The 26264-nt window shown below is 45.1% G+C and overlaps 1 protein-coding gene across 1 annotated transcript in view; it reads right to left on the bottom strand.

Moving 5' to 3' along the window:
• LOC139268556 (nardilysin-like) overlaps nt 1-26264 on the bottom strand; it is a 125607-nt gene that overhangs the window by 54474 nt on the left and 44869 nt on the right. Inside the window, exons 11-18 of the mRNA XM_070886874.1 lie at nt 24516-24593; nt 8802-8922; nt 8533-8591; nt 7161-7215; nt 6934-7038; nt 4537-4660; nt 1754-1840; nt 681-800 (exon numbers count right to left, since the gene is read on the bottom strand). Coding sequence (XP_070742975.1) covers nt 681-800; nt 1754-1840; nt 4537-4660; nt 6934-7038; nt 7161-7215; nt 8533-8591; nt 8802-8922; nt 24516-24593 — 749 coding nt within the window. The remainder of the gene's footprint in view (nt 1-680; nt 801-1753; nt 1841-4536; nt 4661-6933; nt 7039-7160; nt 7216-8532; nt 8592-8801; nt 8923-24515; nt 24594-26264) is intronic.

Raw genomic sequence — 26264 nt, 5'->3', positions numbered from 1 at the left:
TATGTTTCTATAATACCTGCTCAGGAAAGAATGCTGTATGGTGTAAGACAATTTGTACTTGAAAAAGGGAAAACAATGGAAGCAAGAGAGGAAAGGAAGTTGCTCCCTCAACAAAATACAATGACACAAAATCAGTGAGGGTGATCAGGGAACTTAAAATGATAACGAACCCTGCAATTGTAACGATATAGGACAAAAAAAGTAACTTGTGTTATCCGACTTCCAGTACCTCTGACAAATAAACAATCTTAAAACAGACTCTGTGGGTTTCTCCAATGGTTCAGCGAGTTTCTCTAATGAGTAGCTGAGCCTCAAGACCAAGAATCTTCCAGGTTCAATCTCAGGCTGTGCTAGGTTCACAGCAGTCAGAGCATCAATGCTCCTAGTTAAGGACACGAAAATCAATTAGAATTCCTGCTCCTGATCACTATCCAGCAAACATTGCCAGTAGAGCGCATATTTGGATTTCAGATACTGAGGACAGTATCGGGCTTGGCTGAGATGCCTCCAAGTCGAATAGCTCACTGGCACTCATTGTGATGGTTCAAACCAGTAATGGTCACTTGTACTTGTTACAGGAAGGCAATCAACACTTTCGGAACTGTACAAGTCAATAAATTGCTGCTGCACCGATCACTTGTCGAAAACCAGTTAGTGAAAAAAATTATTCGGTAACCTACCTTTAGGAATTTGAAACTTATTATCTTTTTTGTACCATAGGCAACCATTCTTATTATCTAAAATTCTCACTGGGTACGCGGTATCAATTCTGTCAGAGTTCTTCAGCGTAAAATCAGTGGCTGAAATATAAAAAGGAAACAGTTAGCTTTATATTCGGCAATAAAATAAACAAATGACATTTCTGTTACCAAATTTCTCTGGTTCCATTTTTTCATAACATTTTATTTTGTGATTTTAGTTAGCTGTAAAACTAAACTGTGTTCCCTAACCACTGACTCCATCCCTCTCTTTAGCATCAATCTGCAGGTGAACAAGACTGTTTACAACCTAGGTGTCATATTTGACCCTGAAATGAGTTTCCAGCCACATATCTGTGGCATAACTAAAACCACCTTTTTCCACCTCGTTAACGTTGCCCAACTCCGCCCCTGCTTCAGCTCTTCTGCTGCTGAAACCCTCATTCATTCCTTTGTTATCTCTGACTTGACTACTGCAACTCACTCCTGACCAGCCTCCCACATTCTACACTACGTAAACTTGGTCTTCCAAAACTCAGCAGCCTGTGTACTAACTCGCACCAAGTCACGATCACCCATCACCCCTGTGCTTTCTGACCTACATTGGCTCCCGGTTAAACAATGCTTTGATTTCAAAATTCTCATCCTTGTTTACAAATCACTCCATGGCCCTATCTCTAATCTTTTTCAGCTTCACAACCCCACACGATGTCTGCGCTCCTCAAATTCTGGCCTCCTGAACATCCCTCATTATAACTGCTCAATCATCGGTGGCCGTGCCTTCAGCTGTTTGGGCCCCAAGTTCTGGAACTACCTCCTTAAACCTCTCCACCTCTCTTTCCTCCTTTAAGAAGCTCCATAAAACCTACCTCTTTAAACAAGCTTTTGGTCATCGGTCTTAATGTCTTCTTTTGTGGTTCAGTGTCAAATTTATCTGTTTTGTCTTGTAACACTTGTGAAGCGCTTGGGACGTTTTACTACGTTAAAGGCGCTATATAAATAAAAGTTATGATTATTATTAATTATAAATACAAACTTTTTAAAACACAACTCACCTATGTACTTGTTCTCTTCTGGCAGATGAAGAGCAGGATTCAACGGAAAGTCACTTGCCCATATCTCGGTCCAATTTTTGTCAATATCTGTCAGCAACAGAAGAATGAAGGTATCCTGTAAAGTAATCAACTACCAGAGGAAAACTATAGTGATGTTTTTAAAAAATGAGACAGAAAAGACAGGATACTACTTGCTTACCAATGGGGGAAAAAAGTGTGTGAATATCTGGCCTCATAAGCCACAAGCAATGAATCCAAATAAGGTTATTTCAATATCAAATGGAAATATACATAACATTTATAAATATAGTATATATACACAATGGTGTTTTATTATTTAACATATTGGCAAAACCAGCATTTTTGATTCTTTAAATTTGCTCAATTATACAAATGTTCTCATCCGCGGAGATAAAGCAGCTCCAGACAGTTATACAAGAACATAGCATAAGAAATGGGAGGCCATTCAGCCCCTCGAGCCTGCTCCGCCATTCAATAAGATCATGTCTGATCTGATCTTGGCCTCAACTACACTTTCCTGCCCATTCCCCATAACCCTTGACTCAACTATTGTTCAAAAATCTGTTTTTTCCACCTTATATATTCAATGACCCAGCCTTCACAGCTCTCTGGAATAGAGAATTCCAAAGATTCACGATCCTCAGAGAAGAAATTCTTCATCATTTCCGTTTTAAATGGGCAATCCCTTATTCTGAAACTATACCCCTTAGTTCTCGATTCCCCACGAAGGGAACATCCTCTTCTCTGCTTCTACCCTATCAAGCCCCCTCAGAATCTTATGTTTCAATAAGATTACCTCATTCTTCTAAACTCCACCCCCAACCCCGTGAGCTCTTATCTGGTGCAGTAACCTGTTATGTGGCACTTTATCGAATGCCTTATAGAAATCCAAATACACTACATCTACTGGTTCCCCTTTATCCATTCTGCTCGTTACATCCTCAAAGAACTCTGGCAAATTTGCCAAACATGATTTCCCCTTCATAAAACCATGCTGACTGCTTGATTGCATTATGGTTTTCTAAATGTCTTGCTACTTAATAATGGACTCTAGCATTTTCCCCCAAGGACAAATGTTAGGCTAACTGGTCTATAGTGTCCTGCTTTCTGTCTCCCTCCCTTCTAATAGGGGCGTTAAATGTGCAATTTTCCAATCCACTGGGACCTCTCCTGAAACCAATGCATTCACTATCTCTGCAGCCACTTCTTTTAAGACCCTAGGATGCAGGCCATCAGGTCCAGGGGACTTGTCCATCTTTAATCCCATTAGTTTGCTTAGTACTTTTTCTCTAGTGATAGCGATTGTTTTAAGCTCCTCCCTCCCTATAGCCCATTGATTATCTATTATTGTTGAGATGCTTTTAGTGTCTTCTTCCATTAAGACTGATACAAAATATTTGTTCAAAGTCTCTGCCATTTCCCTGTTCCCCATTATTAATTCCCCCAGTCTCATCCTCTAAGAGACCAACATTTACTTTAGCTACTCTCTTCCTTTTTATATATCTGTAGATGGTCTTACTCTGTTTTTATATTTCTTGCTAGTTCATTCTCAATCTATCTTCTCTATTACTTTTTCATTCGTCCTTTGCTGGTTTTTACCACTAATCTTCGCAACATTGTATGCCTTCGTTTTCAATTTGATACCAACCTTAACTTCCTTAGTTAGCCATGGATGGTTCATCCTTCTCAGAGTCTTTTTCCTCACTGGAATATATCTTTGCTGAGAATTATGAAATAGCTCCTTAAATGTCTGCTACTGCTTATCTACCATCTTACCCTTTAATCGATTTTCCCAGTCCACTTTAGCCAACTCTGTCCTCATACCTTTGTAATTGCCTTTATTTAAGTTCAGGACACTAGTTTGAGGCCCAAGTTTCTCACCCTCAAACTGAATTTGAAATTCTATTATGCTATGATCACTCTTCCCTAGAGGATCCTTTACTATGAGATCATTAATTAATCCTATCTCATTACCAGATCTAAAATATGATATACTGCTGTGAAAATCTAGCCTCAAGTCAAACATATACAGAGACTGTCAGGCATAAAGTTGTTCAGCACATTATCGTATTTCGTGGATGCTAAGCTGTTTGTGGAACCATTATGGCATAAAGCCCTACATGGCAGCACGGGCCGGCCCACACTGATATGTGTGTGCACTAGGTCTGTGCAGCAGAGCTGGTCTCCAGTTGTCCTGGTTAATCCTTGCCACTGGATCAAGACCTAGCTCTGTCAAGCTGGTGTGCAACGGCCACCACACGTTAAAAAAATCCACGCACAGGCACCTTCCACCCTTCAGGATGTAGTTCGGGATCCGGAATATTAGGTCCTTCATTGAAACACCTGTGAACTCATCCCTTTTTGGCATGGAAGCGGGTCATCCTCAATACAAGGGACCGCCTATGATGATAAAAGCCCTACATACAAGTTATAAAAGAGAAAACTAGAATAACTGGATGCTCCAATGGGACGACTTTAACTGAATGGTCTTCTTCATCTACAATTATCTTGCGATTTTATGAAAAATTCCACTCAGCTGAAATGTATATTGTAAAACCATGGTCTAAACAGATTGTTCTAACATCTTCCCATCTCCAGTCTACATTTGTTCAAATTCTACTGCCTCCAACCCCACATACAATAAGACTGTTCACTTTCTTTATTTCCTCAAGTTTCCAGCCTTCCAGACGAAGGAACTGAATCCTTGCTATGGGGCAGTTCTACAGGTGCCATAAAGCCAGTCCTTTCACTGGCCACTTTACCTTCAACATCATATGAAGTCCCAAACCACTGCTCTGTTAGATTACAATTCCCTTCGTTGTTGGGAGAAAGGAGAGTCAGATTTGCTTTTTGTGGGGTGAGGAGGGAAAATGCAGCAGCAATCACCTGAAAAAAATATATAAACATAAACTCTTCCACTTAACTATCAAAAATAGAGACAGAATCTACAAGAAATTAAGAGATAGTTCACCTACGTAACAACATAACAGCATTTCAAAGTAATTAATCAAAGCCATCTGGGATGCTTCGGAGAGGCTTGATAAGACACTTCAATTTCTAACATTCAATAATTTATTCCTTATCTTATCTCGGGAGCCTCCTATCAACACGAGCAGGCATTGACGACGAGATCCAACACCGCCTCCAGTGCGCCAGTGTAGCCTTCGGAAAAGAGTGTTTGAAGACCAGGCCCTCAAAACTGTCACCAAGCTCATGGTCTACAGGGCTGTAGTAATACCCACCCCTCCTGTATGGCTCAGAAACATGGACCATGTATAGTAGCCACCTCAAGTCGCTGGAGAAATACCACCAAAGATGTCTCCGCAAGATCATACAAATCCCCTGGGAGGACAGACACATCAACATTAGCGTCCTCGACCAGGCCAACATCCCCAGCATTGAAGCACTGACCACACTTGATCAGCTCCGCTGGGCAGGACACATAGTTCGCATGCCAGGCACGAGACTCCCAAAGCAAGCGCTCTACTCGGAACTCCTTCACGACAAACGAGCCAAAGATGGGCAGAGGAAACGTTACAGGGATACCATCAAAGCCTCCCTGATAAAGTGCAACATCCCCACTGATACCTGGGAGGGCGCTGAGCACCTCAAATCTCGATACCGAGAGCATGAAGAAATCAAGCACAGGCTGCGGAAAGAGCATGCGGCAAACCAGTCCCACCCGTTCCTTCCTTCAACGACTATCTGTCCCACCTGTGACAGAAACGGTGGTTTTCGTATTGGACTGTACAGCCACCCAAGAACTCATGTTAAGAGTGGAAGAAAGTCTTCCTCGATTCCGAGGGACTGCCTATGATGATGATGATGATGATGGATATTGGAAAAACTATCAGAAAAAAATTTAAGTGCGTGCTTTCCATACTTTAGCTGATTCTTTTCAATTGACAAGTAGAAATCATACCCATTCTAATTTGCATGTACACACCATGAAACATTATTTTGAAATAAAATTCACAATGCACCAATTTAAAAATATTTGAAAGATCCTAGGACAGCAATCAGCAGTCTGGAGCACCAACATGCTGTGATGGAACGCAGAGATCCGATATCCCCAACTCCACATAGTTTCCAATCTCAGCCACAGCTGTGGGAAAACACCAAGCAAAGACAAGCTCCTCCTCTATCACTAGGAGGCAAAAAAAAGCAATGAAAAAAAGAAGGAATTTTTTCTGCACAAATACTCTTCCCCTAATCTCTCTCTCCCTACTGCTTCACACCAGCTAGCCACTAACCCCAGAACAATCACAGGCAGTCGAATACTGCTGACAGTGCTTTTTATAGGTCAGGTGCCCCTGGATGGACTCCCAAGTACAAGCTCTAATTAATAGTAATCGTGTTGCTTCATGATGTGTCCACGTGGCCGCAATAATCTAAGTCATTAGAGGACCTCGCGAAGCAAGTGGAGACCCAAAATCATACTACTTCTATAAAAGAAAATCTTCTGCTTAAGTTATCTCCCAACAGGTAGATGAACAAGCCGGAGGAGTTCTTTGTTTGAAGGTACTCCCCCCAGACTTCCCTTCTCAAGAAATGGATCATTTCCAACTAGAGTTCTTCCTGAAGAAATTTGAAACTTCTTCAACATCCAGAACAGTAAATACACCGCATACACCACTTGTTCCAAATGATTTCAAATACAATATCAAAAGGAATATTACATTAATTTACATACAATGGGCATGAGGAAAGACAAAGAGAAAGGTGCCTACACAATGGTGTAAACAAAATATACCCCTCATGACAGTTGGTCTGGACATCACATGCACCTGTAACAGTCAAGAGTTAGTAGGCTCACAATGCTCAGGGTCTTTTCTATATACTGATATTTAATGTGTACCCTCTTTATGTATATAGAATTCATTTGGAAGATGTTGCCAAAGTTATTGAAACTACTGCTGCTTGGGAGGGTGGAACAATCGTATTGCCTCACCCCATACCGCACTCGTGCCAAATTCAAGGAATGCTTTTCAGAGGTTTCACAGATGTAGTACAGTTAAGGTATTTTTGAATCTCACCAACGTAAATAATATTAAGGCATAATGATGCAAAACTAATGAAGGTGAATTCTCCCAATAGCAAGTAACTTCCACAGCACAGTTTGTATTACATAATGTAACAATAAACTCCACATCATTCACCTCTGGCTTGTACTCAAACAGTAACTGGTCTCCAGTAAGGAAATCTTCTTTTTTGAAAAGCTGCATATTTTCGCAAACATTTTCTACAAAATCAATGGGATCAGTCTAAGGAAAGAATATCAAACAAATCAATACCATAGCTCTATTGAAATATCTTGCTAATCAATTAGTAGAAAATTAGAGAGAGCGGAAGAAGAGAAAGGGAAAGGAAGTAGCACAATGTATACCTGTTCCTGGTAATGGAATTCATTATCTTCAATCTTCTGAATCTCTCTATAAATTCTGTGGAAATATACCGTAGTGTAATTTAACACATTTAGTTATTACTCCTTGGAACACAAAATAAAGTAGCCCTAATGGCTTAGTGGATTTTGGCAGTTCCTAATGTGGTACTAAACAGCATCGACCAGCAAGTTTTAGGCTCAATTTTCTGACCATACTGAGTTAGAGAACTATAAGTGCCCCTGGACATGGGAAGGGAAATAAGAGCCATGGTTATCGTTCTTAATTGCTACCCTCTGCTGAATAGTATGTGGATTTCAGGAAAGTACAAAATTGGACTTGGATGTCATGCCCAACATGATGTGTTTGAAGTTATGAGGACCTAGATAGAGTGGATAGGAAGGACCTATTTCCCTTAGTAGAGAGGTCAATAGCCAGGGGGCATAGATTTAAAATAATTAGTAGAAGGATTAGAGGGGAGTTGAGGAGGGTGGTGGGGGTCTGGAACTTACTGCCTGGAAGGGTGGTGGAGGCAGAAACCCTCATTGCATTTAAAAAGTACTTGGATATGCACTTGAAATTCCGTAATCTACAAGGCTATGGACCAAAAGTTGGAAAGTGGGATTAGGCTGGATAGCTCTTTTTCGGCTGGCATAGACAGGATGAGCTGAATGGCCTCCTTTGGTGCTGTAATATTCTAATATTCTATGGTCAGAAGCTTGAATTATGATGGATTCTAGCTATTTTGCGTTGGAAGGCAACTGAAACTCAATCATACAAGATGGTAAATGGGATAGAAAAGAAAAATCTAGAACTTTACTTCAAATTAAACCATGATATTAGAGCATGGGTAGAACAAGGTCAAGCTGACAAATAGCAAATTTAGGATTGATGTCAGGAAGCTCTTCTTCACAAAAACAGTGATCAATACTCCTCAAATTTCTGAGTAGGCTAGTGGAAGAAAAAACCCCTGAAATTATTTAAGGAACAGGTGAATTCTGGGGGGGGGGGGGTGGCACAAAGACATCTGTTTTCTTTTGATGAATGAAGCAGGATGGGCGAGTGGGATTCCTCATTTGTAACCATCTTGTAATTCCCTTCCCCATCCTCCATGATTGAGCCTCACACCAATGCTCGTCTCAAGACTGACTTGGGGGAGGTACCAGAGGGTTGCCAGCAACTGCGAACGGTACCCTAGCATGAGTCAGCGGTTTCAGGAAAGGCAGAAAAAGATTAGTGGAAACTTGCACACTGCACTTTATTTTCTATTTCACCTGTGCAGCTTATATATCTGAGCAAATCTCAATGGCAAATAAGGTTTTCTGTGAATGTTTCTTGAGCAAAAATATAAAAGGCACACACAACTAAAATAAATACCTTTCTTGAGGACCAAGATCTTGTAGCATTTTCATATACTGAAACACTACATGTGCAACCTATATTGAAAACAAGACGATTGTCATTATACAGTAAACATATTCAATTGGCACGTAATGTTCGTAAATTGGCAACAAGAATAATTTGCTTTGAAAGTGTAAATAAGGGGATTATTCAAAATAATCCCAATTAGTAGGACCAAAGAGTAAAACATTTTGCAAGCCTCAGAGAAATGAATGAATATGGATGGATAAACAATTACTACTTACCTCATAGAACTGCTGATAGCCATCATCAGTTAACGTAATGGAGATGTTGAACATGGAATATGTTGAATTTTGTTCAAATCCAGTTTCACCATTTCCTCCAAATAAGGCAAGAGCTAAACAACTAGAAAAATATTTACTTGTATATATGGAGAACAAATACATAACAAAAATTATTTCAGCAAGGAAATGAGCCCAATGTCTGAATCAGTGGTACTCCATGTGCACCAGTTCACAGGACACAATACACTATAGTGATGGAGACTGGTAATCTTGGGTCTCCACCGGGCCTTAGTGCAGGAAGAGAGTGGCAGCTACATTATATTTAAGTGACATAGGAATGGCGTTGTAACGCCTCCCGCATCTTTCTCTGGCTTTTATACTGGTACAGCAATGAAAATGCAGTTCTGCCTTGTTTTGGCTTTGTAGAGGTTCTCTTAATTCAGTCACTGGTCATACGTTTCAAAATATTGTGACTGAATTGGCGGCTCCTATGAGGTGTGCATGCGCCAAAGTTCCTGGTTTAAGCATGCACTGCGCATGAGCCCAAACCCGGAACTTGCGATTGACAAATCGCACGCATCTGACAGTAAAGGACCTCCTTGGGCGGAGAGTTCGACTATTTGCCTAACTTCTGCCCAGCGAATGTCCTTGAAATTCTTACGGCCTGCTTTTAATGCGAAGAGCTTTGAAAAAGAGAAAAATAAATGTTATCACGCATTTATATAATAAAAACTGTCCATTAAGTTTTATTTTTAGCCCTGTATTTTAATTAATTTTAAATATGTAATGTGTTTTTAAAATTTATTTAATGTGTGTGTGTATTTTGGGGGGTGTTCCCATTCATACTTATGGCAGCTCCACAGAATTGGAACTCACCACAAGTATGAATAAGGATTCGCCCTACTTTCATTGGTTGGGCTGTCCCATGTGACCCCAGGGGCGTTTGCAAAACACCTGCACTCCTGGGATACACGAGCCTCTACGCAGGCCTACGTGTAGAGGTCCAGGACCACAAGTCACCGAACCTCCCAGACCATCAGGTAAATTCATAGATTTTTTGCGGGTCGGAGGCAAAATGTGAGCCATTAACTACAGCTGGAATCTTGTCCAAAGCTTAAGTAATACAACTGTTGCAAATTTCATTGGTTGTCTGTAATGCTTAAGGAACCAAGCCATTTTAAAACAAACACCAACTGTGTAATTTGCTCAGTTACATGTCTCACAGCTAGTCTCTTTTTGAGTGTGGTCTAGTTATTCATATATATTGAAAAGCAGAGGCCCTAGTACAGATTCCTGGACAACAATCCCATGTCACATCCTGCCACTCAGAATACATTCCATTCATTCCTACCTCCTAACCAATTACCAACCCATGTCACAAGGTTATCTCCAATTCATGCGCACAAATCCACAGACAATCCACCATCAACCATGTCAGTGATCTCCACAAAAAATTCAACTACATTAGTCAGACATAACCTACCCTTCACACATCCAGGAATAGAGAAAAGAAATACAGCTCAAGTGCCAAGATTTTATTTGACAAGGAGAACCTTGGTGTACAGACGCACAGATCATCAAAGAACATAAGAATATAAGAGTAGGAGTAGGCCATACAGCCCCTCGAACCTGCTCCACCATTCAATACGCTCATGGCTGATCCGACCATGGACTCAGGTCCAAAGCTGGCAGTACAAGTAGAAAAAGCCATAAAGGCAAACAAAAGCCTTGGTTTTGCATCTAGAAGTACAAAGTATAAAAGCAAGGAAGCAATGTTGAATTTGTACAAGTTAGGCTGGGGTTGGAGTATTGTGCACAGTTCTAGGCGTCCCATTATAGGAAGAAGTAAAAAGCAATGGGAAAGGTGAATGGTAGATTTGCTAGAATGTAAGCAAGGATCTGTGGTCACAGTTATAAGACAAGAACATAAGAATTAGGAGCATGAGTATGCCATACAGACCCTCTAGCCTACTCAGCCATTCAATATCATGGCTGATCTTCAACCCCAACTCCACTTTTCCGCTCGATCTCTATATCTCTCGATTCCCCTCGAGTCCAAAAATCTATCTATTTCAGCCTTAAATATACTCAACAATTCAGCATCTACAGCCTTTTGGGGGTAGAGAATTCTAAAGCATCACAACCCTCAGTGAAGAAATTACTCCTCATCTCGGTCTTAAATGGCCGACCCTTAATCATGAGACTGTGCCCCCTAGTTCTAGACTCTCCAGACAAGGGAAACAACCTCTCAGCACCTACCCTGTCAATCCCCCTCAGAATTGTATGTTTCATTGAGATCATCTCTCATACCAGAGAGTATAGGCCCAATCTACTCAATCTGTCCTTATAGGACAACCCGCTCATCCCAGGAATCAATCTAGTGAACCTTTGTTGCACCGTCTCTATATCTTTCTCAGATATAGAGACCAATACTGTGCACAGTACTCCAGGTGTGGTCTCACCAAAGCCCTGTACATTTGCAGCAAGACTTCCTTACTCTTGTATCCAACCCCCTAGCAATCAAAGCAAACATGCCTTTGCCATTTTAATTGCTTGCTGTACCTGCATGCTAACTCGGCATTTCCTGTACATAGAAACATCGAAAATAGGAGCAGGAGCAGGCCATTCGGCCCTTCGAGCCTGCACCGCCATTCAATATGATCATGGCTGATTCTCTATCTCAACACCATGGGCTCAAGTTTTGGCCTGAGTTGCTCCTATTTTGTTTGGAGCAACTAGTTTAGAATGGAGTATCTTAGAAATTGCAATTCTCGGCATTTAGTTTGCTCCAGTTCTAGTGAGTTAGAATAGTTTCATTTTAGAATAGATTTTTTTCCAAAAGGGGGCGTGTCCAGCCACTTATTTTGCAAGTTTAGGCAGCGAATACTTACTCCAAACTAACTTAGAATGGAGTAAGTGTAGATTTTTGTACGTTCAGAAAAACCTTGCCTACACTTATAAATCAGGCGTAGGGAACGAGAGATGGGGGGGGGGGACGCGGAAGGGGAAGGGGGGGTTTACAAACATTAAACACCACCTAGAAATAAAGAGCCATCATCAATAATAAATATATCAAAAAATGAATCAAAAAAAATTTAAAAATAAAAAAATTAAGTATCTACTCACTTACTGCTGCAACGGGAGCACTCCAACAGCGTACTGGGATGGGACGGGACGGGACGGGACGGGACAGGAAGACTCCCTCCTCCCCCCCCCTCCCTTCCCCCTTCCCCCCCCCCCCCCCCCAGTGTCTCTCTCTGACAGCAAGGGGTGGGGGGAGTCGGAGAGAGGGAGAGGAGGGGGAGGGGGGGAAGAGTGAGAGAGGAAGAGGACGGCGGGGGAGGGGGAGGAAGAGAGGGAGAGGACAGGAGGGGGGGGGGGGGCGGGGGAGAGAAAGAGAAAAAAAGAGAGGGAGAGGACGGACTGACGGGGGGGGGGGGGGCGGAGAGAGGACGGGAGGAGAAAGGAAGAGAGCGAGAGGACGGGCGGACCTGGGGGAGGGGGGGGGGGAATAGAGGGAGAGGACGGGGGGCTGTGTGAAAGGGGGGGGGGGCTGTGTGAAAGGGGAGGACTGAAAGGGGGGGGGAAATGAAAGGGTGGGGGGGGGGGGGGGAAGAGGGGATGTGGGGCGGGGTGGGGGGCGCCGGAGGCTAAACGGACCGGGCTGCCGCCGCCAACACTTCAATATTACATTTGGTTCCCTCATCCAAATCATTTATATATATTGTGAATAGCTGGGGTCCCAAGCACTGATCCCTGTGTACCCCACTAGTCACTGCCCACCACCCCGAAAAAGACCCGTTATTCCTACTCTCTGTTTCCTGTCAGTTTCAATCCATGCCAGTATATTACCCCCAATTCTGTGTACTTTAATCAAGCACACTAACCTCTTATGTGGGACTTTATCTAAGGCCTTCTGAAAATCCAAATATACTACATCCACTGGTTCTCCCTTATCTATTTCTATCAGTTACATCCTCAAAAAACTCCAGTAGTTTTGTCAAATACGATTTTCCTTTCATAAATCCATGTTGACTTTGGTCTAATCCCATTGATATTTTCTAAGTGTCCTGTTTTCACATCGTTTATAATAGACACAAGCATTTTCCCTATTACTGACTTTAGTTTGGACAGGTTGAGTCACTCTCTTGTTGCAGCACCAGCCTATTTCAGTCAGGGCAAGGAGCGACACTGACTCCGGGCGGAGGGGGGGGAGATGGGGTGGGGGAGGAGGCCTTTCGGTCCGGGCTTGGAGCGGCACCGGGCACTGGCTCGAGGGGAGGGGGGCCTTTCCAATTCTTACAGTTTACAGGAGAGACTTTTGGCACAAAGATTGTTTCATATTTTCATGTTGGTAAGCTGCTGCCTTTAATAGCTGTAATGTGCAAGGTGCTTCTGCAGGTTGCTGTGAGAGCTAGCCAGAATGTTTTGTATGTTTCACTTTCCAGCCTCAGCCCTGTGTGTCCCTCGTTACCCTGGCAACCTGTTCTTTTTGGCTCAGACCTTAAGCGCCACCTACATAGCTTAAGGACAATCTGCGCCAGGCCACATTCACAAATTAAAATGGGGAAACCTGCAATTTTTTTTGGCACAGTTGGGCATGAAAAAAAAATCATCCGTAACTCTTCAACTGCGCTAAAAACCTGAAATGTGGAAAATTGAGCCTTATGTTCCTTCCTTTTTGTGGTATATATCAATGATTTAGACTTGAATGTAGGGGGTATGATTAAGAAGTTTGCAGATGATACTAAAATAGGCTGTGTGGTTGATAATGAAGAAGATTGCAGGAAGATATCAATGAACTGGTCAGGTGGGCAGAACAGTGGCAAATGGAATTCAATCCAGAGAAGTGTACAGTAATGCATTTGGGGAGGGTTAACAAGGCAAGGGAATACACAATAAATGGTAGGATACGGAGAAGTATAGAGGAACAAAGGGACCAGCGAGTGCATGTCCACAGATCCCTGAAGGTAGCAGGCCAGGTAGATGAGGTGGTTAAGAAGGCATACGGAATACTTGCCTTTATTAGCCGAGGCATAGAATACAAGAGCAGGGAGGTTATGCTTGAAATGTATAAAACACTCATTAAGCTAGAGTACTGCTCTGCAGTCCTGGTCACCACATTACAGGAAAATGTGACTGCACTAGAGTGGGTAGAGAGAACATTTACGAGGATGTTAACTGAACTGGAGAATATTAACTATGAGGAAAGATTGGATAGGCTTTGTTTGTTTTCTTTGGAACAGAGGAGGATGAGAGGAGACTTTACTGAGGTGTATAAAATTATGAGGGGCCGAGAGAGAGAGATAGTGGGTTTAGGTTGGATAGTTCTTTGTTGGCCGGCACAGACACAATGGGCCAAAATGGCCTCCTTCCGTGCTGTAAATTTCTATGACTATTTTGTTAGGCTAGTTCCCAGATTTCTCTCGCCCTACTTTTTGAAATAGTAGGGTTACATTTTCCACCCTCCCATCTGCAGGAACTGTTCCATAATCGATAGAATTTTGGAAGATGACAACCAATGCATCCACTATTTCCATGGCTACCTCTTTTAATACTCTGGGATGCAGATTAGCAGGCCCTGGGGATTTATCGGCTTTCAGTCCCATTAGTTTCTCCAGCACTATTTTCTTACTAATAATAATTTCCTTTAATTCCTCTTGCTCACTAGACCTTTGGTTCCCTAGCATTTCTGGGACATTATTTGTGCCCTCTTCCGTGAAGAAAGAACCGAAGTATTTATTTAATTGTTCTGCCATTTCCTTGTTCCCCATTATAGACTCTCCTGTTTCTGACTGTAAAGGACCTACATTTGTCTTCACTAATCTTTTTCTTTTTATGTACTTATAGAAACTTTTGCAGTCATTTTTTATGTTCCTTGCATGTTTACTCTCACACTCTATTTTTCCCCTCTTAATCAATCTCATGGTCCTTTTTTGCTGAATCCTAAACTGCTCCCAATCCTCAGGCTTGCTACTTTTTCTGGCAACTTTGTATGACTCCTCTGTGGATCTAATACTATCCTTAATTTAATTTGTTAGGCATGGCTGGGCCACTTTTCCTTTTGTGTTTTTGTGCCAGAAAGGAATGTATAACTGTTGCAATTCATGCATTCGTTTCCACCTGCCACCCCCCACCCCTACGAGGACACCTAAATGTTTCTGAACACCAACATTTAATAATTTCTCACCATTTAAAAAATATTGTGTTCTTCTATTATTCCTACCAAAGTGAATAACCTCTCATTTCCCTACATTATACTTCATTATTACCCTCACTTAACCTGTCTATATCCCCTTTGCAGGCTCTTTGTGTCCACCTCACAGGTTACTTTCCCACCTAGCTTTATATCATCAGATACATTACACTCGGTCCCTTCATCCAAGTCATTAATATAAATTGTAAATAGCGGAGGCCCCAGCACTGATCCGTGCGGCACCCCACTAGTTACAGACTTCCAACCTGAAAATGATCTATTTATCCCTACTCCCTGCTTTCTGTCCATTAACCAATCCTCTATCCATTCTAAGGCCCCAAGTTTCCCCATGATTTGCTCCTGATTTTTAGGAGCAACTGGTGTAGAACGGAGTATCTTAGAAATCGGAATTCTCCCATTTAATTTGCTCCAGTTCTAGTCAGTTAGAAGAGTTTCACTTTGGAACAGAATTTTTTTTTCAAAAGGGGGCGTGTCCGGCCACTTACGCCTGATTTCAAAGTTTCGTGAGTGAAAACTTACTCCAAACTAACTTAGAATGGAGTAAGTGAAGATTTTTGTACGCTCGAAAAAACCTTGTCTACACTTTAGAAAATCAGGCGTAGGAAGTACTGCACAAAAATCAGGCAATATGAACAGGGGGATCAAGGGGTATGGCGAGGAAGCAGGAATGGGGTACTGAAGTTGCATGTTCAGCCATGAACTCATTGAATGGTAGTGCAGGCTCGAAGGGCCGAATGGCCTACTCCTGCACCTATTTTCTATGTTTCTATGTTACAAAGCAGGCGTAGGGAATGGTGGGGGGGGGGGGGGGGGGGTTTAAAAAGGGAAGTTTACAAACATTAAACACTTCAGTTTTACAAATAAAGAGCCATCATCAATAATAAATGATAAATACATCAATAAATCAATCAAAAAAAATTAAGAAGAAATAATTTATTTTTTTTAAATCAATAAATAAAACAGTTTCTACTCACCGGCTGCAGCACCGGGAGCCCTCCAACAGCATGCTGGGATGCCCCCCAGTGTCTCTGTCAGTGTCTCTATCTCTCTCTCTATCTGTCTGTGTGTGTTGGGGGAGGGAAGGGAAGGGAGATTGGGGGGGGGGAAGGGAGGGAGATTGGGGGGGGGGGGGGGAGGGAGATTGGGGGGGGGGGGGGAGGGAGATTGGGGGGGGGGGAGGGAGATTGGGGGGGGGGGAGGGAGATTGGGGGGGGGGAGGGAGATTGGGGGGGGGGGAGGGAGATTGGGGGGGGGGGAAGGGAGATTGGGGGGGGGGGAAGGGAGATTGGGGGGGGGGGAAGGGAGATTGGGGGGGGGGGAAGGGAGATTGGGGGGGGGGGAAGGGAGATTGGGGGGGGGGGAAGGGAGATTGGGGGGGGAAGGAGATTGGGGGGGGAGGGAGATTGGGGGGGGGGAGGGAGATTGGGGGGGGGAGGGAGATTGGGGGGGGGAGGGAGATTGGGGGGGGGAGGGAGATTGGGGGGGGGAGGGAGATTGGGGGGGGGAGGGAGATTGGGGGGGGGAGGGAGATTGGGGGGGGGAGGGAGATTGGGGGGGGGGAGGGAGATTGGGGGGGGGGAGGGAGATTGGGGGGGGGAGGGAGATTGGGGGGGGGAGGGAGATTGGGGGGGGGAGGGAGATTGGGGGGGGGAGGGAGATTGGGGGGGGGAGGGAGATTGGGGGGGGGAGGGAGATTGGGGGGGGGAGGGAGATTGGGGGGGGGAGGGAGATTGGGGGGGGGGAGGGAGATTGGGGGGGGGAGGGAGATTGGGGGGGGGAGGGAGATTGGGGGGGGGGAGGGAGATTGGGGGGGGGGAGGGAGATTGGGGGGGGGGAGGGAGATTGGGGGGGGGGGAGGGAGATTGGGGGGGGGGAGGGAGATTGGGGGGGGGGAGGGAGATTGGGGGGGGGGAGGGAGATTGGGGGGGGGGGAGGGAGATTGGGGGGGGAGGGAGATTGGGGGGGGGGGAGGGAGATTGGGGGGGGGGGAGGGAGATTGGGGGGGGGAGGGAGATTGGGGGGGGAGGGAGATTGGGGGGGGGAGGGAGATTGGGGGGGGAGGGAGATTGGGGGGGGGAGGGAGATTGGGGGGGGGAGGGAGATTGGGGGGGGGAGGGAGATTGGGGGGGGGAGGGAGATTGGGGGGGGGAGGGAGATTGGGGGGGGAGGGAGATTGGGGGGGGAGGGAGATTGGGGGGGAGGGAGATTGGGGGGGGAGGGAGATTGGGGGGGAGGGAGATTGGGGGGGGAGGGAGATTGGGGGGGGGGAGGGAGATTGGGGGGGGGAGGGAGATTGGGGGGGGGGAGGGAGATTGGGGGGGGGAGGGAGATTGGGGGGGGGAGGGAGATTGGGGGGGGGAGGGAGATTGGGGGGGGAGGGAGATTTGGGGGGGAGGGAGATTTGGGGGGGAGGGAGATTTGGGGGGGAGGGAGATTTGGGGGGGAGGGAGATTTGGGGGGGAGGGAGATTTGGGGGGGAGGGAGATTTGGGGGGGAGGGAGATTTGGGGGGAGGGAGATTTGGGGGGGAGGGAGATTTGGGGGGGAGGGAGATTTGGGGGGAGGGAGATTTGGGGGGGAGGGAGATTTGGGGGGGAGGGAGATTTGGGGGGGAGGGAGATTTGGGGGGGAGGGAGATTTGGGGGGGAGGGAGATTTGGGGGGGAGGGAGATTTGGGGGGAGGGAGATTTGGGGGGAGGGAGATTTGGGGGGGAGGGAGATTTGGGGGGGAGGGAGATTTGGGGGGGAGGGAGATTTGGGGGGGAGGGAGATTTGGGGGGGAGGGAGATTTGGGGGGGAGGGAGATTTGGGGGGGAGGGAGATTTGGGGGGGAGGGAGATTTGGGGGGGAGGGAGATTTGGGGGGGAGGGAGATTTGGGGGGGAGGGAGATTTGGGGGGGAGGGAGATTTGGGGGGGAGGGAGATTTGGGGGGAGGGAGATTTGGGGGGGAGGGAGATTTGGGGGGGAGGGAGATTTGGGGGGGGAGGGAGATTTGGGGGGGGAGGGAGATTTGGGGGGGGAGGGAGATTTGGGGGGGGAGGGAGATTTGGGGGGGGAGGGAGATTTGGGGGGGGAGGGAGATTTGGGGGGGGAGGGAGATTTGGGGGGGGAGGGAGATTTGGGGGGGGAGGGAGATTTGGGGGGGAGGGAGATTTGGGGGGGGAGGGAGATTTGGGGGGGAGGGAGATTTGGGGGGGAGGGAGATTTGGGGGGGAGGGAGATTTGGGGGGGAGGGAGATTTGGGGGGGAGGGAGATTTGGGGGGGAGGGAGATTTGGGGGGGAGGGAGATTTGGGGGGGAGGGAGATTTGGGGGGGAGGGAGATTTGGGGGGGAGGGAGATTTGGGGGGGAGGGAGATTTGGGGGGGGAGGGAGATTTGGGGGAGGAGGGAGATTTGGGGGAGGAGGGAGATTTGGGGGGGGAGGGGAGATTGGGGGGGGGGGAGAGAAGGAGATTGGAGGGGGGGGAAAGGAGGAGATTGGAGGGGGGGGGAAAGGAGTTTGGGGTGGGCGAAAGGAGTTTGGGGGGGGCGAAAGGAGTTTGGGGGGGGCGAAAGGAGTTTGGGGGGGGGCGAAAGGAGTTTGGGGGGGGGGGGCGAAAGGAGTTTGGGGGGGGGGAAAGAGGAGATTGGGTGGGGTGGGGCGGGGGGGGGGGGGAAGAGAAGGAGATGGGGGCGGGGGGAAGGAAAAAGGGGAGGGAGGCTGAACGGGGCCGGGCCCGAGACTTCGGGCAGGGCTCGTCCCCAGCACCAGATTTACAGGTAGGTGGCATTGGGTCGGGTCGGGTCGGGTCGGGGGGAGGGGGGGTTGGTGGGAGGGAGGTCGGTTCGGTTCGGGTCGGGGGGAAGGAGGGAGGGAGGGAGAGGGAGGTCAGGTCGGGGGGAGGGAGGTCAGGTCGGATCCAGTCCGGGGGGGGGGGGGGGGGGGGTGGGGGAGCGGGAGTCACGTCGGTGTCGGGTCCGGTCCGGAGGCGGGAAGCGGGAGTCGAGTCGGGAGGAAGGAGCTGGCCGTGGGAGGAGCCTTATGCACGCAGCTCCAGTGAGGCCATTCGGCCAGGGCTAGGGGCTGCGTACTTCGGCCCCTTCCACACAGTTTCAGGCGCCTGGAGCTACTGCACTTGCGTGCACACTGTAGCGCGCATGTGCGGAGGTCCCGGCACCGTTTTCAGCGCAGGGACCTGGCTCCGCCCCCTGCAGCTCCTGCTGCGCTGCGCCTAGGGCCAGAGGACCTGCAGGGAGGTGGAGAATCTGGAGGTTTTTTTAGGCGCACTTTGTGGCGCGAAAAACGAGCGTCCAGGTCGGGACTGCGCCGTTCTAGGCGCGGCTCAAAACTTGGGCCCTAATATATTATCCCCCAACCCCATTAGCTCTCATCTTGCTAAACAACCTTTTATGTGGCACCTTGTCAATACTTTTTTTGGAAATCCAAATATACTACATCCACTGGTTCCCCTTTATCTATCCTGCTAGTTACATCCTCAAAAATCTCGAATAAATTTGTTAAACATGTTGACTCTGCCTAACCATATGATGATTTTCTAAGTGCCCTGTTACTACTTCCTTAATAATGGATTCCAGCATTTTCCTGACGACTGATGTCCGGCTAACTGGCCTGTAGTTCCCCATTTTTCCTCTCCCTCCTTTCTTGAACTGTTCGAGAATCTCGGGAATTTTGGAAGATTACAGCCAATGCACCTACTATCTCTGCAGCCACCTCTTTTCGAACCTTAGGATGTAGGCCATTGGGTCCAAGAGATTCGTTGGCTTTTAGCCCCATTAGTTTCTCAAGAACTTTTTCTCTAATTATATTAATTATTTTTAAGTTCCACACTTTCATTAGCCCTTTGGTTCCCCACTATTTTTGGTATGCTTTTTGTGCCTTCTACCGTGAAGACAAACACTAAATATTTGTTTAAGTATGAAGACCAACTTTAGAGCTTTTTTCACTAGAACAGAGAAGGCTAAGGAGTGAGCTGTTTAAGAGGGCTGTGTCATCTGAGGGCTATGACAAGAAAATAGCAATAAATTGTTTCAACAGGATGGTAATAAGACAGCACAAATGTATAATAGTCACAAAAAGGGGAGGAGAGAAAAATAAATTTGGAGGGGAGGTGCCTGTTTTTTGGGGATTAGAATTACCCCCATCATTTCTGCATTATGGCAGGAGGCAAACCCACCTTTTTTGGTGGGTTAAAATTCCACCCATCATTTCTGCATTATGGTGGGGGGGAAAAAACTGCCAGGTTTTGCTCCAAATTGCTGTTCAGTGATTCCTACAGAAAAGTCACAACCATGGACATATAATATGATCATGATCGGCCTATGCCATGGTGTGCCCCACAATCAAATAGATTCCTCCCGAGGCTCACACAGAAGGAATGGCTACTTGAATGAAATACTAGCGTGTTGCTGGTATCCAAGCAACAAAACAGCATTTTCAGGAGAAAAGGGGAGAAAGTGTGTTTAAAAAGACTTGGAAGCTTTTAAAAGCCAGCAAAGAACAAGTTAAAAAATTATTAAGGGAAGATAGACTATGAAAGTAAATTAGCATGAAATATAAAAACATATAGCAAGAGTTTCTATAGGTATATAAAAAGGAAAAGAGTGGCTAAAGTAAATGTTGGTCCCTTAGAGGACAAGACCAGGGAATTAGTAATGGGGAACATGAAGATAACATAAATTCTGAACAAATATTTTGTATCAGTCTTTACGGTAGAGGTCACTAACAATATTCCAAGAGTGGATAGTCAAGGGGCTACAGGGAGGTGGGGGGGAGGAACTTAACACAATCACAGGAGGTGGTACTCAGTAAGATACTGAGACTAAAGGCAGATAAATCCCCCGGACCTGATGGCTTGCATCCTAGGGTCTTAAGAGAAGTAGCGGCAGGGATTGTGGATGCATTGGTTGTAATTTATCAAAATTCCCTGGATTCTGAGGAGGTCCCAGCAGATTGGAAAACTGCAAATGTAACACCCCCTATTTAAAAAAGGAGGCAGACAAAAAGCAGGAAACTGTAGACCAGTTAGCCTAACATCTGTGGCTGGGAAAATGTTGGAGTTCATTATTAAAGAAGCAGTAGCAGGATATTTGGAAAAGCATAATTTATGAAGGGGAAGTCATGTTTGACAAATTTGCTGGAATTCTTCGAGGATGAAGCGAACAGGGTGGATAAAGGGGAACCAGTGGATGTGGTGCATTTGGACTTCCAGAAGGCATTTGACAAGGTGCCACATAAAAGGTCACTGCACAAGATAAAAGTTCACGAGGTTGAGGTAATATATTAAGCTTGGATAGAGGATTGGCTAACTAACAGAGAACAAAGAGTCAGGAGAAATGGTTCATTCTCTGGTTGGCAACCAGTAACTAGTGGGGTACCGCAGGGATCAGTGCTGGGACCCCAACTATTTACAATCTATATTAACGTCTTGGAAGAAAGGACTGAGTGTAACGTAGCCAAGTTTGCTGATGATACAAAGATGGGAGGAAAAGCAATGCGTGAGGAGGACACAAAAAATCTGCAAAAGGACATAAACAGGCTGAGTGAGTAGGCAAAAATTTGGCAGATGGAGTATAATGTTGGAAAGTGTGAGGTCATGCACTTTGGCAGAAAAAAAATCAAAGAGCAAGTTATTATTTAAATGGAGAAAGATTGCCAAGTGCTGCAGTAAAGCAGGACCTGGGGATACTTGTGCATGAAACGCAAAAGAATAGTATGCAGGTACAGCAAGTGATCAGGAAGGCCAACGGAATCGTGGCCTTTATTGCAAAGGGGATGAAGTATAAAAGCAGGGAAGTCTTGCTACAGCTATATAAGGTATTGGTAAGGCCACACCTGGAATATGGCATGCAGTTTTGGTTTTCATATTTACAAAAGGATATACTTGCTTTGGAGGCAGTTCAGAGAAGGGGATGAAAGGGTTGACTTATGAGGAAAGGTTGAGCAGGTTGGGCCTCTACTCATTGGAATACAGAAGAATGAATGAGAGGTGATCTTATCAAAATGTATAAGATTATGAGGGGGCTTGATAAGGTGGATGCAGAGAGGGTGTTTTCACTGATGGGGGTGACTAGAACTAGAGGGCATGATCTTAGAATAAGGGGCTGCCCATTTAAAAAGAGATAAGGAGAAATTTCTTCCCTCAGAGGGTTGTAAATCTGTGGAATTCGCTGCCTCAGAGCTGTGGAAGCTGGGACATTGATTCTTAAATTTAAGACAGAAATAGGAGAGTTTCTTAAACGATAAGGGGATAAGGGGTTATGAGGAGCAGGCAGGGAAGTGGAGCTGAGTCCATGATCAGATCAGGCATGATCTTATTGAATGGCGGAGCAGGCTCGAGGGGCCGTATGGCCTACTCCTGTTCCTATTTCTTATGTTCTTATGTAAAGAATCAGTGCTTTGGAGTGGAAAAAAATTAATTCAGAATCATGGACTGGGGAAGGTTGGTAGGGGGTTGGGGGGGGAGGGGGGGGGGGGGGAGGAGGAAGAAAAAAGGTAAAAATTCACTAGCTTCCACATATTGCATTGTAACAATTTAATCTATGCCCTAAACTCTGGAATTCCCTTCTTAAACCCTTCAGCCTCTCTATCCACCTTTAAGATGCTTCTTGAAACCGATCTGTTTGATAAAGCTTTTGGTCATCTGTTCTGATATCTCTTTGTGGCTCGGTGCCAAAAATGTTTTTATTAATATCGTTTGTTAAGCACCTTGGGACGTTTTGCTATGCTAAAGACGCTATATAAATGCAATGTCATAATGCCAAATTACAAAACAAAGTCGAAACAATTTATGACTAGTCTCTAGACCGGTTAGCCTGACATCGGTAGTGGGGAAAATGCTGGAATCAATTATTAAAGATGCAATAGCAGCGCATTTGGAAAGCAGTGACAGGATTGGTCCAAGCCAGCATGGATTTATGAAAGGGAAAACATGCTTGACAAATCTCCTGGAATTTTTTTGAAGATGTAACGAGTAGAGTGGATATGGGAGAACCAGTGGATATGGTGCATTTGGACTTTCAAAAGGCTTTTGACAAGGTCCCACACAAGAGATTAGTGTGCAAAATCAAAGCGCATGGTATTGGGGGTAATGTACTGACGTGGATAGAGAACTGGTTGGCAGACAGGAAGCAGAGAGTCGGGATAAACGGGTCCTTTTCAGAATGGCAGGCGGTGACTAGTGGAGTACCGCAAGGTTCAGTGCTGGGACCGCAGCTATTTACAATATATATTAATGATTTAGACGAAGGAATTGAATGTAATATCTCCAAGTTTGCAGATGACACTAAGCTGGGTGGCAGTGTGAGCTGTGAGGAGGGTGCTAAGAGGTTGCAGGATGACTTGGATAGGTTAGGTGAGTAGGCAAATGCATGCCAGATGCAGTATAATGTGGATAAGTGCGAGATTTGGTGGCAAAAACAGGAAGGCAGATTATTATTTGAATGGTGACAGATTAGTAAAAGGGGAGGTGCAACGAGACCTGGGTGTCATGGTACATCAGTCATTGAAAGTAGGCATGCAGGTACAGCAGGCAGTAAAGAAAGAAAATGGTATGTTGGCCTTCATAGTGAGAGGATTTGAGTATAGGAGCAGGGAGGTCTTTATTGCAGTTGTACAGGGCCTTGAGTATTGTGTGCAGTTTTGGTCTCCGAATCTGAGGAAGGACATTCTTGCTATTGAGGGAGTGCAGCGAAGGTTCACCAGACTGATTCCCAGGATGGCAGGACTGACATATGAAGAAAGACTGGATCGACTAGGCTTATATTCACTGGAATTTAGAAGAATGAGAGGAGATCTCATAGAAACATATAAAATTCTGATGGGATTGGACAGGTTAGATGCAGGGAGAATGTTCCCGATGTTGGGAAAGTCCAGAACCAGGGGTCACAGTCTAAGGATAAGAGGTAAGCTATCTAGGACCGAGATGAGGAGAAACTTTTTCACCCAGAGAATTGTGAACCGATGGAATTCTCTATCAAAGAGTGCAGTTCGTTGGATATATTCAAAAGGGAGTTAGATGTGGCCCTTACGGCTAAAGGGATCAAGGGGTATGGGGAGAAGGCAGGAGTCGGGTACTGAAGTTGCATGATCAGCCATGATCATATTGAATGGTGGTGCAGGCTCAAAAGGGCCGAATGGCCTGTTCCTGCACCTATTTTCTATGTTTCTTAGCCCAGGACTAAATTGTCGTCTTTAAGTGACTGAATTTAAGATCTCTTTTTTTTTTTAAATTGGCATCATCTATGCTCATTTCGGAAACACAGGAAATTGATTTGGAATTTGCTTTATGCCATAGTGCTTTGTGATGCAAAACAATGGCTTATTAATTTTGACATGGGAACCAAAAGCCCATTGGACCACATTACATATTGCCAGATTGTCTTTTCCAAGGCAGTGAGCTTGAGCAAGGCCAACACTAAAAGTTAACCATCTAGCATACATTATAAAGTATCTTTGCTGTGCTTATAAAATTTAATCTTCATAATGCCTAGTACTTACTTTCTCCGAAGTAGGGACAGGATACTGCCTTTCCCTTCATGTCCTATTATCCATGATATATAGTGGAGTGGTTTAATCCTGACGATAAATTTTAAAAATATTATAAAACATTAGTCACACCAGGATTGAAATAAAATAAACTTTATCCTTAAGTTAATTAAGGCTGTCATTAAACTACTACTTCTGCATCAGTGAGAAGCCATTTTAAGATGCACATCAATCAAAAAATGGCAGTCTGAATCAGGATTGCTTTAAAGGCAAGAGTTATAAGATTACATAATAGTTTCATACTGCTAAGGCTTTCCAACAGTTGTAGCATAAATCCAGCCCAGTATCAAATGTTTTTGAAGGCAAAAGCAAATTACTGCAGATGCTGGAAATCTGAAAGAAAAATAGAATACTTGAAATACGCAGAAGGTTAGGCAGCATCAGTGGAGCGAGAAGCAGAGTTACCGTTTCAGGTTGATGACCTTTCGTCAGATTCTGTTTTTATTTCATTTTTGAAGGCCCTTGGTGAGTCCACTGGAAATTGAGAAGTTTAGAAACTTATTATGCCTTTCTTTAAGGTTACAAGAGAAGCACTGCCCCTGCCTGCATAGGAAGCAGATTTTTGGATCCAAAAACATATTTACAGTGTTCCGTCATCATTCAGTGTGACCTGCAGCATGGCACAACTTGCAAATTTAACTTGGGTATACCATTGTGCAATGCACTATACAGATACCAGTCTGAGGTCCATGTTTGCAATACAACAGTAGCGTGAGGTAGTATGAAAAACTGCAGAGGCGTGAGAAACATTATACATTAGGGCAAAAAACAGCTTTCAGATTAAACATAAATGATTTAAACTAGTATATGTAAGCACCCAGCTTCACTTTAATTTGTTGAAAGAACTCAAATAAAGTGTCGACAACATAGATCGATACACATGCTGCCAAAACAGCTTCATTGTTGGGGGAGGTTTAAATAAAGTTGGCAGGGGGATGGTCACCAGGATGCAGCATTAGATAGGAGAAACAAAGGTCACAAAGGATTGGGAGAGACAGATATAGCATTAAAGTAAGAAATAATAATGTATTAGGTGGGGTCAGACTAAGAACACAGAATGGTCTAAAATAGGTTTACAGTGAATGTATGTGAACGCACATAGCAAAGTAAACAAGGTTGATGAGCTGTAGGTGCAAATAGCCACATGGGAATATGATGTCATGGCAACAACGGAGATCTGGCTCAAAAAAGGGCAAGATAAGAACATAAGAAATAGGAGCAGGAGTAGGCCATACGGCACCTTGAGCCTGCTCCGCCATTTAATACGATCATGGACTCAGGTCCACTTCCCTGCCCGCTCCCCATAACCTCTTAACCCCATAACGGTTAAGAAACTATCTATCTCCGTCTTAAATTTATTCAATGTCCCGGCTTCCACAGCTCTGAGGCAGCGAATTCCATACATTTACAACCCTCAGAGAAGAAATTCCTCCTCATCTCAGTTTTAAATGAGTGGCCCCTTATTCGAAGATTATACCCTCTAGTTCTAGTCTCCCCCATCAGTGGAAACATCCTCTCTGCATCCACCTTGTCAAGCCCCCACATAATCTTTTACGCTTCGATAAGATCACCTCATTCTTCTGAATTCCAATGAGTAGAGGCCCAACCTCCTCAACCTTTCCTCATAAGTCAACCCCCTCATCTCTGGAATCAACCTAGTGAACCTTCTCTGAACTGCCTTCAAAACAAGTATATCCTTCC

Source organism: Pristiophorus japonicus, chromosome 8, assembly GCF_044704955.1.
Source record: "Pristiophorus japonicus isolate sPriJap1 chromosome 8, sPriJap1.hap1, whole genome shotgun sequence".
Taxonomy (NCBI): domain Eukaryota; kingdom Metazoa; phylum Chordata; class Chondrichthyes; family Pristiophoridae; genus Pristiophorus; species Pristiophorus japonicus.
The sequence above is the reverse complement of the archived record's forward strand: the minus strand, read 5'-3'. Positions and strand labels throughout refer to the sequence as shown.